The sequence below is a fragment of the Bombina bombina genome, chromosome 4 (genome assembly GCF_027579735.1).
Source record: "Bombina bombina isolate aBomBom1 chromosome 4, aBomBom1.pri, whole genome shotgun sequence".
NCBI lineage: Eukaryota > Metazoa > Chordata > Amphibia > Anura > Bombinatoridae > Bombina > Bombina bombina.
In genome coordinates, this window is record NC_069502.1 from 546,621,506 (window position 1) to 546,640,295 (window position 18,790).

The 18,790-nt window shown below is 38.4% G+C and overlaps 1 protein-coding gene across 2 annotated transcripts in view; it reads right to left on the bottom strand.

The window, feature by feature from the left end:
• The window catches only part of PGM3 (phosphoglucomutase 3), a 64,629-nt gene that overhangs the window by 44,622 nt on the left and 1,217 nt on the right, over nt 1-18,790 (bottom strand). For both annotated transcript variants that reach the window (XM_053710481.1, XM_053710482.1), the window contains exons 2-8: nt 15,997-16,204; nt 15,730-15,914; nt 15,522-15,589; nt 14,002-14,135; nt 13,437-13,632; nt 10,793-10,950; nt 9,452-9,535 (exon numbers count right to left, since the gene is read on the bottom strand). In XM_053710481.1, the coding sequence (XP_053566456.1) occupies nt 9,452-9,535; nt 10,793-10,950; nt 13,437-13,632; nt 14,002-14,135; nt 15,522-15,589; nt 15,730-15,914; nt 15,997-16,200 (1,029 nt within the window). In that variant the 5' untranslated portion in view covers nt 16,201-16,204. The remainder of the gene's footprint in view (nt 1-9,451; nt 9,536-10,792; nt 10,951-13,436; nt 13,633-14,001; nt 14,136-15,521; nt 15,590-15,729; nt 15,915-15,996; nt 16,205-18,790) is intronic.

The window sequence follows — 18,790 nt, forward strand, 5'->3', positions numbered from 1 at the left end:
CTGCTGACATAGCAGTGTGCCGAGATTGGAGAAGGGGACAAGGGCAGATGTGGGGGCCACACATACAGAGATGATAGTCGGCGCCTGCAGCTCCTAAGCAGCGGAACTTCAGGTAAACATCGAGGGCTGACATACACCTGTCTGAGAGTTTAAGGCTAGTAGCTTACAAGTATTTGAGACCCTGAGGAAGGATAACACAGCGGGTTACAGAGACTTGTATCTGCACACTTTAATTTGAGACTGTGGATGCACAATGAGTTAAAATTGAAAAGCGCAGGTTCTCTACTGCCGCAGGAAGGCCCATGAGCTGAAATTCATGGCAGCATGCTATATTCACTTAAAGTATAGAGACTGCATTTAGTAATCATCAGGACATGGGCCTATTAGGTTGACACAGATAACTGCATCACTGGGCTAAGGATAACACACTACAGCTACATAGAGAGAGGCATGTAGCAACATATGCATCGGTTCCCTAAGAAAATGTTAAACACGTCACAGCAGGAATGGATTTGAAAGAAGCATTATATGTGTCATGTGCCATCTTCCCCATCCTCCACACACCTGGCGATATTAAGGGGACTATCTAAGGACCTACACTTCATGTGAATTATAGCTTCTCCCTTATACATCCAATCAGACTCTTAAACCTGGGGACATTCCTTACACTTATTTAAGAATTCCAGAGAGGTGCTGATCTCCCTAGACAGGTTTAAAGCTGAAGGTCAGACAACTGTGTGCAGCCTGCTCCTAGCTTGATTCTTTGGGCCCTGGAATATTGTATACATTTTTTGTAGGCAAAGGGAAGTCAAAATGGCGGTCAGGAAAAATACCAAACTGACCTCACTAAACAAACAATCCACACCTAATCTCTTCTTTAAGCCACAGAAGGGAGAAAAATTATCTGACACACAATCACAACATTCAGAGGAGGAGGGGGAAGTGGATGAAAGATCCAAAGAGAAAACGAGTGATTCTAGCCCAGTCACTAAAGCAGATCTGAAGCAGTTGGTCTCTAAGAAGGACATTAACGAAAATTTTGAAAAGCTGTTAGAAAAAATGGAGAGCCTTCAAAATTCTGTGACTAGCAGCTTAGCAGAATTGAAGCAGGAAGTGGTGGATTTGGGTTCACGAGTAAATTCTTTAGAAGAAAGTGGAGATTCCATGGTAGAGGGTTTGAATGCAGTAACGGACACGGTCACTTCTCAACAAAAGGAAATTGAAGATATATATGATAAGCTGGAGGACCTAGAGAATCGCAGCCGAAGATCCAATTTAAGATTAAAGGGAGTTCCGGAATCAATAGGTCCCAAAGAATTAAACCCATACCTTCTCAGTCTTTTTCAAAGTATCACTGCCTCAGAGGGAGAGGATAAGTTCCAGATGGAGAGGGCACATAGGGCCTTACGCCCCAAACCCAAGGGGGAAGACCCTCCCAGGGATGTCATTATAAAGATGCTGCGCTTCCAAGAAAAGGAGGAAATCCTCGCTGCGGCGAGGAAAAATCCTACGTTTAAACATCAAGGGAATATCATACAGTTTTTTCAGGATCTTTGTCTGAGGACCCTGCAGAGAAGAAGTTCACTCCGGCCTTTCACCTCTTTACTGAGGAAAAACCAAGTCCCATATCGGTGGGGCTTTCCCTTCTCTCTGCATATAACATGGGAAAATAGATCATTCTTCATTAAAGAACCCCACGAGATCCCGGAGGCATGTCGGAGGCTGAGAATGGACCCTCCAGCTCTAATGCTACAGGAGGCAATTCCAGATCAAAGCCTACAAGGGGGAAAGCCACACCAAAAGCAATGGTCCAAGATACCAGAGAAGAAGCGGAAAACTTGAACTACCTTCAAACTACTGAGAACTTCTACATTCGGAAAGATTGAGTGTTTTCTGGGACATAAGCTGTGAAATGCAGCGGACTTATGCCTTATCAGTTCCAGCACACAGATCTATATAACGAGGGATAGATAAGTATAATCCTGTTATGCTGTTTGTGTTTGCTTTGTTATCTTACTTTCAGGAGACTCTGGGACATAAGCTGTGAAATGCAGCGGACTTATGCCTCATCAGTTCCAGCCCACAGATCTATATAACGAGGGATAGATAAGTATAATCCTGTTATGCTGTTTGTGTTTGCTTTGTTATCTTACTTTCAGGAGACTTAACATGAGGCTTTTAGAAACATAAGACGGGGAATGAGACTAGTGGAAAGGATGTGTTTTTTTTTTTTCCTCTCTTTTTCTCCTTACAGGGTGCATCCAAAGACACTTCAATACAATGGTTGTTATTGTTTGTAATGTTCATAAGACCCGAGAGATTTCTTTACAGGAATAGTCCAGAGGTGGTCTCTCATTGTTGTCATCATTGACGTTTTTGTTATAACGGTTACAGATTTCTTATTCTGCTCTACTTCCTTTTTCAAGCTTGTTTACTCCATAAACATGTGATAGAGGTATTGCCACGATAAGTAAGAGATATAAATAACTGCACTAGGGGAAAAACATGTTCTGGACTTTGGATAAGAGTATCAAAGGTTACGGTTATATGTTTTATGTTTATTGTTTTTTAACAGTTTTTTTTTTTCAAACCAGGTGTTTCCTTACAGGGAGGTAGGTAGCAAAAAAGGGGGGTGCCGAGGAGTAGGGGTGACACCAGTTACAAAGGTTATAGAGGAGAGAAAGGTCTATCAGGGCACTTGCAAACTACTTGAGTTATGGCACATAGCGAAGCAAGGGAGAGGCACACCGTGTTACATAAATGACCCATAAGATAAGACTTATATCACATAACGTTAGGGGCCTGAACTCAGACACTAAGAGACGCACTGCACTCACCCACTACCTAAAGGAAAAGGCAAGTATCATATTCCTCCAAGAGACACATTTCATATCACAGACAGTCCCTAAATATTGGTCACATCAGTTCCCCCATCACTTCCATTCTACAACGGATTCAAAAAAAAGAGGGGTCTCAATTTTGCTACATAAATCCTTAGACTTTATACTTGACAGTGAAATTAAAGACAAAGAAGGCAGGTTTGTGATAGTTAGAGGCACAATTCACAATACTAGTGTTACTCTCTGTAATATATACGCACCGAATGAAACGCAGAATGCCTTTTTCGTGACAATTTCGCAACTCCTAACCCAATGGTCCCAAGATAGAATTATCTTAGCGGGGGATTTTAATGTAGTTATGGCTCCATTTTCAGGGGGAGACTCCGGGGGATTAACAAGTAAACAGCATCGACATAACTCTATTGTCAAATCAATTAGGGATTCATTGGGGACACACAACCTTATCGACTCTTGGGAGGCGGTGGGCAATTCTAAACATGACTACACTTACTTCTCACCAGCACATAATTCCTACTCAACATTGGACTATATCTATGTGAGCCAAATTTTGACCCCTAATCTAGTTTCAGCCACCACACAACCATGTGTATGGTCGGATCACTCACTAGTGCTCTTAGATCTATCGGGCATACTGAATTTCTTACGCCCCAGGACGTGGACATATAACCCAACACTACTTAAGAGACCTGAAATATATGAGAGGGTACAAGTAGCAATGAGGGAATACTGGCAGTTAAATGTAGGATCTACATGTAACCCACTGATGACATGGGCTGCACATAAAGCGGTCCTACGGGGCCTACTAATTAAGGAAAAATCATTAGCGACGAGACACTCTGCACAGTTAGTTAGGACACTTCAGAATGAGGTTGAAACACTTGAGATAGAACACAGACGTACCCTCTCTAGGGGGGTATATAAATCCCTCCAGTCCAAGAGACAGGAGTTATCCAAGATCTTAAATGAGTCCTCGTTCCGAGCGGCAATGAGACTGAGAGCACACTATTATGTGTATGCCAATAAGCCGGATAAATATCTTGCATATAAATTAAGGGAAAAAATTAAATCATTTGCTATACCCTCTATTCATAGACTCAATGGGACCCCCACTTCCAACCCTCAAGAAATAACTGAAACTTTTGCTCAGTTTTATGAAAACCTATATGATGGGAAAAAGGTGCTCCCGGGGGATCTTGGTCGGCAGACAGAGGAGTTTCTTAATCAGGCTAAGTTACCGTCCATTCAGGAGACAGATCCGGCAAACCTCAACGCAGACATCTCAGCTATAGAAATATTATCAGTAATTAAAGACCTTAAGTCAGGCAAAGCGGCGGGCCCAGATGGCCTTACAGGGGAATATTACAAATTATTTAAGAAAGAGCTGCTGCCCCACCTATTAGCCTTTTGTAACGGAATACTGGCGGGAGGGGAGTTACCTAAAGACATGTTACAAGCTAAGATAGTGGTAATACCCAAGGAGGGGAAAAATCTGAAATATTGTGGTAATTATAGGCCTATATCCCTAATCAACACGGATCTTAAGATCTTCACCAAGATTATGGCAAATAGACTTAAATTATTCCTACCCTCACTGATACATAAGGACCAAGTAGGGTTTATTAAAGATAGAGAAGCCCCCGACAATGTCAGGAGAATTCTAACCCTGGTTGACTACCTATCACAGACCAAGACGCCATCCATACTCCTTTCACTTGACGCAGAAAAGGCGTTTGATAGGGTGGATTGGAAGTTTATGTTTAGGGTATTAGATAAAATGGGCTTCAAGGGGGCCTTTATAAAAGCACTTACAACTATATATTCCAGACCGACGGCAGTAGTGGGGGCAGCAGGATACAACTCAAGGCTAATAGATATTTTAAAAATGGGACTCGTCGGGGGGGGCCCACTCTCTCCGCTATTATTTGCCATTAGCATTGAACCACTGGCGGCTTTCATTAGGCAATCAATGGATATAAGGGGGGTGGAGATAACCGGGGAAGAATATAAATTGACACTATTTGCTGACGATGTGTTGCTGACTTTAACCAGACCATTGGTGTCTCTGACTAACTTGTATAGTGTTCTGGGGAGTTTTTCAGAAATTTCTGGGTATAAGATCAACCTTGATAAATGCGAGGCTTTGCCAATCTGCCTTCCGTCACATACAAGAAAAATGGCTGAACTGAATTTCAACCTAATATGGGTAAAGAGCCATATCACCTATTTGGGGATTAAATTAAACAGTACTTTTTCAGATTTATACAGATTAAACTATTTGCCCATATATAAAACCATCAGGAGGGACCTAAACAATTGGAAAAAAGGTAGATTTTCGTGGTACGGGAGACTATCAGCTATTAAAATGAACGTTCTCCCCAGATTGCTGTACCTCTTTAGGGCTCTGCCGATCGGGGTTCCCTTGGTGGACTTAAACACTCTACAAACTGATCTATCTCGCTTTCTGAGAGCGGATGGGAAAGCTAGGATTGCTTCACAAATACTGAAACAACATAGACAGATGGGGGGAGTGGGGGTTCCAAACCTGGTGGATTACTACCAAGCAGCTAGGCTATCACAATCTATCATACTTGAGAAAAATTTACAAGAGCTCTCTTGGCCTAAAATTGAAGCAGATATAGCGGGATGTGAGTGTCCGCCCGATCTGCTGTGGGATCCAACTCTGAAACTGAAATCACTCACTTATAAATCACCAATAACAATGGAAACTATTCACAATTGGCATAAGATCACCAAACAATTGGGATTGATTACCCCACATTCCATATTTCTTCCATTGAAATTCTTATTGCCCTTGGACCTTAGAAAGGTGGTGGGGAAGTGGGAAAATAAAGGTTTGTACAGGGTGGCAGATTTTTTAGACAAAACCACGATTCTCACCTTCAATCAGATCAGAGACAAAATCCAACCATACACTTTACATTGGTTTCTTTACTTACAGATAACCTCAGCTATAACTAAGTATGCCCTTAATAGAAGAAACCAACCCCCGTCCTCTCTAGAAAGAATATGCAGCACACAGACTAGAGGGAAACATATGATTTCACAGATATACTTATTGTTACAAGAACGGAAAATTACCCTCAAATCTACCCTTATGGAAAGATGGGAGAATGATACAGGGGAAACAAGGGAAAGGGGAGTGTGGGAGAAAATTCTATTTGAAACTAGTAAGGGAATGATCAGTGCAGATATGAGGGAAAACTGCTTGAAGGTAGCCTTTAGGTGGTATCTTACACCGGAGCGGACAGCCCATATTCCCCCCCTTAGCACTGCAGCATGTTATAGAGGCTGTGGGGCACGAGGGTCCTATAGACACATGTGGTGGGACTGCCCAAAAGTACGCCCATTATGGACGAGACTCTCGAAATTACTCAGTGACACACTAGACGAGAACATTGATTTAACTATAACTCAAGGTCTTTTGAATGAACGGATAAGAAGGTTAAACTCAGCGTCCAACACCTTTATTAAAACTCTGTGTACATGCTTACGTATCTGTATTGCTAGACATTGGAAGGTGGGTGCGCCGAACTGGTCAGAAGTACTGGATAAGATAAAAGATACCTATTTAATGTCAGAATTAGCGGCTTGGTCTCAAGGGACTACTGATCATTTTCAGAAGGTTTGGTTTTATTGGATTCTAGGGGGGAACTCATAACCTACTATTACCCATGAAGAAGAAGAGAAGGGGGAGGCGACTTGAAAGGATGGGGATAAGAGGAACAGGCGGAGATCCATATCTTTAGTTATCTAAACTCCAGAGCTCGACAGATAAAATTGGTATTTTGCCGAGAGTTGACTGCTAGACTTATTAGAAGCTAAATTGAATTAGAGGAAACACCTGGTTTGGGGGGAGGGGGGTAGGGGGGGAAAGTTCATTGACTTATAATGTTTAGCTTAATTTGTTAAATGTTAAATTAACAGATATAGAAGCTATATTTGCATGGTCTGTGCACCTTACACAATGTTCTTTTGTTATACGTGCAGAATGCTATGTGTATGTTTCTTTGAGATACATAAGTGCTCTGTAACTCATCTCTGTTTGATATGCACGACTTGTACTTTAATCATATTATAACCAATAAAAAGTATTTCAACTAAATACGGTTCAGAAACCTTCGTTCTCCAATCATGGTGCTATACTGAACAACGCCCTACATATGGCCTATCTATGCCGTTTATGGCTAGTATATGGGCGTATATTATTTGTGTGCATCGTGATTGGTAGGCAAATAGTGACATGACATACCTAATGGGCGTGACTTTTAAACAGAGTCTGACAGCTTAAGTGTATCCTACGGTCTTCGTTATGCGATGTGTAATTCCAAGCATGTTACTTGACTCTCTTAGATGTACATTCATACATGTAAAATGATTACAACCGGATAAGCTATAAAACGCATATTCCCTATGTGCTTCTCTCATCTATCGTACAATAAAGTGCATTGTGTACCCTCTGATCTGTCTGTGTTGTTTACAGCAGATATGTGGGCGTGTTTGAATGATGCACATCATAGTTAGAAGGAAGATGCTGACATCACAAACAGTGGGTGTGAGTAAATAAAGAAATAGACAGCTAATGTATGTTACAAGATCTTGTTTTACAAAGTGTGTGCATCTGTGCATGTTGCCTAATAAATATACTCATTAATATGAATGTGAAAATATAAGCTCCGGATTAGCTCTAACACTTATACCTTGTGAACTCGCCCCAATAGGTAGGGTAATAGTGACGTCATGGAGTGGGCATTCCAAATAAACAAAAACCAAAACAGTAGTTGTGTATTAAACGATCCACAATATGTAAGTAGCCGTTTATTCAAATCACTAAGTCATGTGTACATATGTGGACCCTTGCCCATTATATGCAGTCCTTACAATCAGAATATGCATTAACATGCATTCCTAATCCTATTATCCCTATGAGGTTATTTAAAGAGTGCTCACTAAACCCTAATATGTATTATTTATAATTTTAAGGAGGATTATACCTTTTCTTTCTTTCCTTTTTTTTTTTTTAACTTTAATTTGTGCAGGGTCCAATACATCCTGTCAAATCTCCACAAGGGTTCTCTACAGGAAGGCATATCTAGCTTGATGTCATACATCTTCTAGAGTATATGCACATATAAATACATATGTACACACACACACACATTTTATTTTAATAATTTTTATTAGATAGTGTTATGAGTGTAACTGTTCTTTGTAATGTGTTTTTTAATTGTTGTGCAACACTTTTTGTTTTGCAAATCAGTTACCCAGAGCTCTGAGGTTGCGGTAATCATTCTAGTGTAAATTGCGATTGCACTCACATGTTCACATTTACTTTCAACTTGTAATATGAGCGCTACTTCCGCACACACAAGCAGCATCAATAAACAGGATATCGCTTGCGCATAACTGTTAGCGCGCCACTCATAATCTGGCCCTTAGTGTTTAGTGAATGAAATGACAGAAGTAACAGAATGCAACATAAATGGATGGTCTACTTGAAAACTGTTATTGTTTAAAAAGATAGAGAATCCCTTTATTACACATTCCCCAGTTCTGCATAACTGACAGTTATATTAATGTACATTTTACCTCTGTGATTACCTATACCTAAACATCTGCAGACTGCCCCTTATCTCAGTGCTTTCTACAAACTTGCATTTTAGCTAATTAGTGCTGACTCATGCATAACTCCAGAGGAGTGAGAACAATGTGATCTATATATGGCAGACATGAACTAGCACTGTCTGGCTGTGAAAAGCTAATGAAATGTACTGAGGTAAGAGGCAGCCTGCAGGGACTTAGAAACAGGCAGAGATTTAAAAGTTTATAAAGTAGTATATTAATATAACAATGTTGGTTGTGCAAAGCTGGGGAATGGGTAGTAAAGGCGTTATCCATCTTTTTTTTTTTTTTTTTTAAACCCTCAGGTAGACCGTCCTTCAAGTACAAAACATTTGCTATTTTTTAACACAATCTGTTTCTTTTTAGGTTTACTTTAATTTAGCATATGGAACACTGTTTCATAACCCTTTACTACAAAATGTTTTAGGTGTGGTTTATAAAAAAATAAAAAACCACGCAATTTATTATCGGTATTTGTCCTACTTTTCCTGAAACTTAAATGGACATTAATCTCAGTGTTATTCCCCTATGTTCAACTATGCATAGTTTATAAAAAAAAAAAAAAAAAAAACTTTGCACTACGCTGTCTTTGCCTGTTTATCCTGTAATTTAACCCCGAAATTTGTTTTTTCACGTACCCACAGACAAGCTGAAGTGCATTTCATGGAATGCAGAAAACTGAACCTTCCACATATCAAACAGTGACTGGGTGACGTATGCTGGCGCTCATCTATATTTGTACCTAATTGGCAGCAGCAAATGAGCTAAAAAACAACATTTAAGAAGCTTTTCAAAGAGTGTGTCCTGAGACTACAAACCAATGTGCACCTTGCTAGCAACAGGAGGATTAAATCCACACAGAATGTTCATGCATGTGTGATATCTATATGCAGATTACTTGTATTTACCACCACGGCTTTACTCCATATTAAAACTAAGGTTCATATTACCTTCATGATTTCCTCCAAATAATGAGTAGAACTGCCATTTGCATACGCTGTTTGAACAACTGCCATTTTTAGATGTAAGTCTGCCTGTGTATGACAAAAGGAAAACGTCACACAGCAGTTATTAGAAGAACGAGACATTTATTTATAAAGGGAAAATCTACAGGGCAGTGAATTAGCACAAATCATTTTTTATAGGTCTGTTTTTCTCTAGGATCTCATATTTTTATTTGTACTGCAGTTCTCATGTCGTCTCTTGCAATCCCCACTTTCCTCTCATCTTTATCTCCGTTATCTTTACCTTTCTCAGTCTGATTTCCTTCAGTCTTCCCACATATAATATAATCTTTTGTCTCTAACTTTCTCATTCTTTATTTCTTCCATTATGAAAGATACTGGACTTTGTAAAAAACAAAACCATATAGGCATGTATTATTCTAACAATCACCGATGCTTATCTAATCAGGGAAAATAGCAGGATTAAAGTTACATTTATTATCAAATTTACTTTGATACTTTTGGTATCATTTTGTCAAATAAAGAATATGTACTTATCCTTCACTACTGGAAGCTAGCTGGTGATTGGTTGATACACACATCTGTCTGTTGTTATTGGCTCACTAAACATATTCAAGTTAGCTCCCAGTAGTGCATTGCTTTTCTGGAGCTGACTTTAACTAGGGCTTTAATCTTACTTTACTATAAAGGAAAACTAAAAAAAATAATAATAAAAAAATAATAATAATATGCCTCATGTTATTGGCTCACCCAATGCGTTAACTAGCTACCAGTAGCGCATTGCTGTTTTTTCAACAGAGGATAGCAAGAGAATGAAGCAAATTAGATAATAGAAGTTAATTGGAAAGTTTCTTAAAATTGTATGCTCTATATGAATCAAGAAAGAAGAATTTGGGGTTTCATGTCCTTTTAATCTTACATATGCTAACTCTGTAGTGTTTGTTATCTTGAGCTCTATACTGAAGCCGTGTTTGTATTAATGCAAGTTAATTAACACGTTAACACAGCATGCACAAAAACGTATGTGGCAACAGCCAAGGTATGTTGTTTATAACAGGTCAGAGAGGGTTTACAAGTGGTCATGGTTGTTGAATTATATACATTAAAAAAAATCATGAAAACCCACTGAAGTACATTTGGAAAATTGCAGAATACTCTTTTGAAACTGTTTACAGCTTGAAATGCATAGTCCTGCTAATGGGAGAACTTGCAATATGTACAATAAGCATAAAACATAAGAAAAATATTTACAGGGATACCAGCGATCCATTGAAGAAAATAGATAAACGGATACAGACACCATGTCCAAAAGTAACTTTTCCTTACTTTAACCAACAATTCTTTGATGAACGTGCTTATTAAGGTAGCAATTTTATCCCCATCAAGAAGGTGAAAACAATTGGCATTATCATTGTAAAAGTAAACAATGCGATCAGCATCGCCATCAAATGAACAGCAAGGTTCACCAGGAATCACGTTTATACCTAGAAAGAAAAGAAAAAAAACAAACAAGGTCATAAACATCTGAGACCAAATAAATACATTTAGTTATTTCCGTATGTGTGACTTATGAGTGACGTAACTAGGAAAAAGTGCCCCCTGTTTGTATATCTGCAATAATTATCTGTTATATTAATTTATGAAAAAGATTAAAACTCAAAAGTTTAACTAAAACCATTAATAGGTTTGATGTTCACAGCTGCAGCTCTGACTGTAGGTTTTACAAAGCAAATCATATACAGGTGAAACTCGAAAAATTAGAATATTGTGCAAAAGTTCATTTATTTCACTAATGCAACTTAAAAGGTGAAACTAATGCATGAGATGGACTCATTACATGCAAAGCAAGATAGTTCAAGCCGTGATTTGTCAGAATTGTGATGATTATGGTTACAGCTCATGAAAACCCCAAAACCACAATCTCAGAAAATTAGAATATTACATGCAATCAATAAAACAAGGATTGTACATAGATCAATATCGGACCTCTGGAAAGTATAAGCATGCATACTGTATGTACTCAGTACTTGGTTTGGGCCCCTTTTGCAGCAATTACTGCCTCAATGCGGTGTGGCATGGAAGCTATCAGCCTGTGGCACTGCTGAGGTATTATGGAAGACCAGGAAGCTTCAAAAGTGGCCTTCAGCTCTTCTGCATTGTTCGGTCTCATGTCTCATCTTTCTCTTGGCAATGCCCCATAGATTCTCTATGTGGTTCAGGTCAGGCGAGTTTGCTGGCCAATCAAGCACAGTAATCCCACGGTCATTGAACCAGGTTTTGGTGCTTTTGGCAGTGTGGGCAGGTGCCAAGTCCAAAAAAAGAGAAAAATGGTTCAACGCAACAGAACAAACTATTTACTGCTTTAACTTAAAGGTGCCAAGTCCTGCTGGAAAATGAAGTCAGCATTCCCATAGAGCTCGACTGTGGAAGGAAGCATGAAGTGCTCCAAAATCTCCTGGTAGACGGCTGCGTTGACCCTGGACTTAATGAAGCACAGTGGACCAACACCAGCAGATGACATGGCTCCCCAAATCAACACAGACTGTGGAAACTTCACACTGGACATCAAGCATCTTGCAGTGTGTGCCTCTCCATTCTTCCTCCATACTCTGGGTCCTTGGTTTCCAAATGAGATGCAAAATTTGCTCTCATCAGAAAAGAGGACTTTGGACCACTGAGCAACAGACCAGGTCTATTTTTCTTTAGCCCAGGTAAGACACTTCTGACATTGTTTGTTGTTCAGGAGTGGCTTGACAAGAGGAATACGACATTTGAATCCCAAGTCCAGGATCCGTCTGTGTGTGGTGGCTCTTGATGCACCAACTCCAGCCTCAGCACACTCCTTGTGAAAGTCCCCAACTCTTTTGAATGGCCTTTTCCTGACAATCCTCTCCAGGCTGCGGTTATCCCTGCTGCTTGTGCACCTTTTTCTTCCACACTTTTCCCTTCCACATAACTTTCTATTTATGTGCTTTGATACAGCACTTTGGGAACATCCAACTTCTTTTGCAATTACCTTTTGAGGCTTTCCCTCCTTATGGAGGGTGTCAATGATGGTTTTCTGCACAACTGTCAGGTCATCAGTCTTTCCCATGATTGTGATTCCTACTGAAACAGACTGAGAGACCATTTAAAGGCTCAGGAACCCTTTGCAGGTGTTATGGCTTAATTAGCTGATTAGAGTGGGACATTTTGAGCCTAGAATATTGCACCTTTTCACAATATTCTAATTTTCTGAGATTGTGGATTTGGGGTTTTCATGAGCTGTAAGCCATAATCATCACAATTATAACAAATCACAGCTTGAACTACCTTGCTTTGTATGTAATGAGTCCATCTCATATATTAGTTTCACCTATTAAGTTGCATTAGTGAAATAAATTAACTTTTGCACGATATTCAAATTTTTCGAGTTTCACCTGTAGGTTCTCATGCACAGAGATTCATTAAGGTTCTGGTATAAGGCCTTCTCTGCTCTTGCCTACATAGGGGCGTGTGCATCTGGTTTGAGCCCTGAACCATAATATATCAGTGTGCAGTAGGTATGCACCTGATCTAGGGTTTACTTTTATATGGAGATCCCGGCCAAAAAGATACAAAAAAAATCAACAATGATGGATTCTAGGGCGTTTACTATTGGTCTGGAAGCTGCTCTGGTGTTATTTTTTCAGTCTTTCTAGAACATCAGTAACACTATCACTGCCTCTAGATAGACATTTATATGTAGGTCTATATTCTTAAAGGAAAATGCAACACAAACTAATGTAAAGTATAATTTTAAAGTAAAGCTATATTGATTAAAAAAAAATATTAACCAGGTGACCAAATATAACATAAAAAACAAACTCCATAAAAGTACAAGATAATTAGACATCAACAAAGAAAAATTAAAGAAAGAAGAAAAGCAATTTGTAACCATCACCCAGCCCAGTAAATCAGGATCAGAGCCCTGGCGCATTGTTCTTCTTACCCTCCGGAGGTTTCTGCTGCACCTTCACATAATCAGCACCACACATATAGTTCAGTTTTCCTTTTGCGCCGTCATTACAAAGCTGCACAGAAAGGGCTGAATCAAGATAACGCCGCATCTCTTTAAGTTTTAGAGCCCCAATGCCATTTGCTCCATCTACGTTCAGGTGTCTGTTTTCACCTCCACAGCTGTGAGACTAAATAACATATTAGTAAATATATATTGATCACATTCATAAATGTTTACAATCATTGCTCTCATACCCTTCAAGTTAAAAAAAAATAAAAAAAAATGGAATCTGGCCCTTCAATTGCAACAGTTGAACATCTCTGAAAACATCCATGCTTTAATTAGAAATTATAGTGTATTGGTGTATTTAAAAATGGTTGTGTCTGCTGCTGTCTATATTGTAACCTATAAAACGTATATATTTACTAGCTTATAATACATATTAGACATACCAACGGAGTTTGGTGCATTGCAGATCTATAAATAAAAAGGTTTATACAATGATCAGGGAAACAGAGAGGCTCAAAATGGTTTTCATCACTTTTGTGTGACTTACTTGCTTAACTAGTTCAGTAAATGCCTTGGAAAGTTTTTGGTAGTAGCCTTCAACTGTTGGTTCCCCATATGCTCCGCTAGTGTTGCGACAACAGACAATATAATGCAGCTGTGGGGTTGTTACTAGACCATAATCTAAAAATATAATTGGATAAAAAAAAATAAAAAAATGTATTGCTTAAAAAGTCACCAATCAAATACTGAGATCATCTGAGGTTATGAAATCTTTTAATGAAAACCTACAAAAAAATGTTTTTTTATTAGCTGTATTCCAGGGGCAGAACTACCATTGGTGCAGGGCCCAAGTGCTGGGGATGGCACATAGCAGCCAGTCAATAGATATGCATGTGTACCATAATAATGGTTACAGGTCCATATATACATACAGACACACGGCCTATTGGGAGCCCAAAAGCCCCCGTTCCGTCTATTCTGTTACTGTGTATGCAGCCAAAGGAGCCTAAAAATGTAGGGTTAATTCATTCTCATGGTGCTAGTGGTAAAGACAGGGGGGGACATGAATGTACATGGCCCGATTGCTGTATGCTCTGCAGGTTGAGTGCTCCATAAAAATGATGACAAAAGCAGTAATAACTTTTACTAGAAACATTTTTGGAAAGGGAGATGTATATTTTAAAAAAATGCTTCTATTCAAATCTGAAATACACCGCTGTGCTTTTTTTTACAGGAACAGTAGAGTCAAAACTAAACTTTCATGATTTACACACAGCTTGCAATTTTAAATAACTTTCTATTAGCAAATATGCTTTTTTCTCTTAGAATCCTTTGTAGAAAAGTATACCTATGTAGCCTTTAGGAACAGCAATGAACTACTGGGAGCTAACTGGTTATTGGTAGATCTATTTATATGCCACCTGTCTTTGGCTCATCTGATGTGTTCAGCAAAGAGCCCGTAGTTCATTGATGATCCTTCAACAAAGGATAGCAAGAGAATGAAGCAACTTTGTAATAGAAGTAAATTGGGAAATTGTTAAAAAGGTATATGAAACCCAACATTTTTTATTGATTCAGAAAGAGCATGCCATTTTAAACAACTTTCTAATTTACTTCTATTATTCATTTTTCTTCATTATCTTGGTATCTTTCGTTGAAAAACAGGTATGTAATCTTAGGAGCCGGCCCATTTCTAAAGCACTATATAGAAGTAATTTTTCAAGAATGTTATCCATTTGCAAGAGCACATGATAGCAACACTAGTTGCTGCCATGTAGTGCTGCAGATGCCTACCTAGGTATCTTCAACAAAGACTTGAATGGGAACAAAGCCAATTTGATAATAGAAGTAAATTAAACTGGTGTGCTCTGTCTTAAGATCAAAACATTTTTTCCGTTTCATATCCCTTTAATATTGTATGCTCTAGGTCTATCTGAATCATGAAATAAACATTTTGGAGGTTTTTGTAACTGTAAATATATTTGGACTAAAAGTTAAGAATATTGGTAGACATTACATATTACCAGCTACTTTTGCAGACATGCTATGTAACAGAATCATACTCACCATGGTATTTGGACTCCAAAGAATTTACACCATCTATTACTGCAAAGGAAAGGCTTTCACTGCTTGGCCTACAAATGCAAGCAAAGGAAACGTATAAGGACAAAGACTTCAATACAAGAAATAAAACAAGTGTTTAAAACAAGCATTTATAATAAATAGGAGTTTACAGTACACAAGGAGTACACTGATGACATTTTATTCAGCTTACCTTGTATCTTTACCAATAGCTATGAAAGCATCTTGTTGCATATTAATGGTTTCCTGGTGAATGATGTCACTCAAGACCGCCTGTAATTCATGCTCTTCAGCGTTGGCAAGATTAGTAGCGTACACTTCCCAAGTCTGTGCAAGCATTTCTCCCATTGGATCTACTAGTTTTACGCCATTATCTTCCTGCACGGCAAATATGAGCTTTTACTTACTAGTCTCTGTAACATTTAACAAACATTTCAGGCAACATGTGCTATTATTTTACCTCAGGGTTGTGTGAAGCGGTGACCATAACACCAATAACAGATTTGGTCTTTTTGGATCTCAGGACTGCTAACAAACCCATGCGATACATAACATGGTCCAGATGTTCTGCTTTGGTCCGAAATCCAGCTGTGCCATACTGAAGAATGAGGCCTGGAGGCTTAGCATGTTGAGTGGAGAACTTCAATACTGCTTCCAAATGCATCCTGCTGTGGAAATAGAAAAGTTATTAATATAAAAAAGTTATTAAATAACCGCAACCTAGAGAGAAAAGGCTCAAATAGCAAAGCTATAAAAGGTGCGGTATATGAACAAAACATAGCTTTTTAAAGAAACTATATAGAGATTTTTAACTTGTTTACAGGTGAAACTCGAAAAATTTGAATATCGTGCAAAAGTTCATTTATTTCACTAATGCAACTTAAAAGGTGAAACTAAAATATGAGATAGACTCATTACATGCAAAGCAAGATAGTTCAAGCCATTATTTGTCATAATTGTGATAATTATGGCTTACTGCTCATGAAAACCCCAAATCCACAATCTCAAAAAATTAGAATATTACATGCAATCAATACAACAAGGATTGTACAACATAGAACAATATCGGACCTCTGAGAAGTATAAGCATGCATGTACTGTATGTACTCAGTACTTGGTTTGGGCCCTTTTTGCAGCAATTACTGCCTCAATGTGGCGTGGCATGGAAGCTATCAGCATGTGGCACTGCTGAGGTGTTATGGAAGACCAGGATGCTTCAATAGTGGCCTTCAGCTGCTCTGCATTGTTCTGTCTCATGTCTCATCTTTCTCTTGGCAATGTCCCATAGATTCTCTATGGGGTTCAGGTCAGGCGAGTTTGCTGGCCAATCAAGCACAGTAATCCCACGGTCATTGAACCAGGTTTTGGTGCTTTTGGCAGTGTGGGCAGGTGCCAAGTCCTGCTGGAAAATGAAGTCAGCATCCTCATAGAGCTCGTCTGTGGAAGGAAGCATGAAGTTCTCCAAAATCTCCTGGTAGATGGCTGCATTGACCCTGGACTTAATGAAGCACAGTGGACCCTTTGCAGATGTTATGGCTTAATTAGCTGATTAGAGTGGGACACTTTGAGCCTAGAATATTGCACCTTTTCACAATATTCTAATTTTCTGAGATTGTGGTTTTGGGGTTTTCATGAGCTGTAAGCCATAATCATCACAATTATGACAAATCACGGCTTGAACTATCTTGCTTTGCATGTAATGAGTCTATCTCATGCATTAGTTTCACCTTTTAAGTTGCATTAGTGAAATAAATGAACTTTTGCACGATATTCTAATTTTTCGAATTTAACCTGTATCTAGTTGTGAATAGTAGGAAAAAGGATCGTCACCTGTCTAACAGCAATCCCTCTTGGCAGAACCAGCTGAAAATTAATTGATGTATATAAATAGGTTTGCTACAAACCACACAAGGGATATTAACATTTGATAAAGGGATATTAAACTCAAAATATGATCCTTGTTAAAATCTTTAATAAATAAATTATACTGGACTGCAAACCAATGACAATTTTGCTAAGAAAATAAACAAATTTTAAATGATTTTGAAAGTTTTAGTTTACATTTATATCTTTAGCAATGTAATGATTAAAAGGCATGAAACTATTTTTTTCTTTCATGATTCACGTGCAATCAAGTAAAAAAATGAATTTACTTTTATTATCAAATTTGCTTCATTGTTTTGGCATATTTTGTTGAAGGAGCAGCAATGCAATACTGGGAGCTAGCTGAACACATCTGGTGAGCAAATAATATCATTTCTGATTAAATATACATGCAAATGTCTAATGTCCCTTTAAATGAGCAACCCTGTGTAACTCAATTTGTCACACAGAACAATGAAATTGGTATTTTAAAGGGACATTAAACACCTCAAGATATTAATATAAATTGTTTGAAAATATGTAGTAAAACAACTTTGCACTATACAGGTATACCTCACTTTACAGCACCTCACTTTACAGCGCTTCGCTAATACAGCGTTTTGTGGAGCTGACATTCAACCTCCAAGGATTTTGAAACAGTGCTGTAATCTTTGTGAGATTGCGAGAAAAGTGACTGGCACCATTTTGTTATGCACATTTCACTCTGTTTACAGCAATACAGTGCAATTTCTGTGTCTCAGTGCTATAGTCTGGCAAGTTTTACTACAATAATTGTCACTATATTACAGGTACAGTATTTATTGAATACTAATTAAATACTGTGATATGCTAGTGTTAAACTAATCATAGCACTATTGCACCACTAATATATGTTAGTACAAACATGTTTTAAAGTCTTTAAACACACTGGCAAGTGAAAAGAAAGCTAAAACTGCCTTGTTTCACTTTAAGGCGGTTTTCACTTTACAGCGGGGGCTCCGGTCCCTAACCCGCTGTATGAGCAAGGTATACCTGTACTTTCATTATTTTGCTCCCCTTTCCTGTAATTTGATTCTTAAAGGGACACTGAACCCAATTTTTTTCTTTGTGATTCAGATAGAGCATGCAATTTTAAGCAACTTTCTAATTTACTCCTATTATCAATTTTTCTTTGTTCTCTTGCTATCTTTATTTGAAAAAGAAAGTCAAGAACCTTGGACAGCACTTGTTTATTGGTGGATGAATGTATCCACCAATCAGCAAGAACAACCCAGGATGTTCACCAAAATGGGCCAGCATTTAAACTTACATTCATGCTTTTCAAATAAAGATACCAAGAGAATGAAGAACATTTGCTAATAGGAGTAAATTAGAAAGTTGCTTAAAATGGC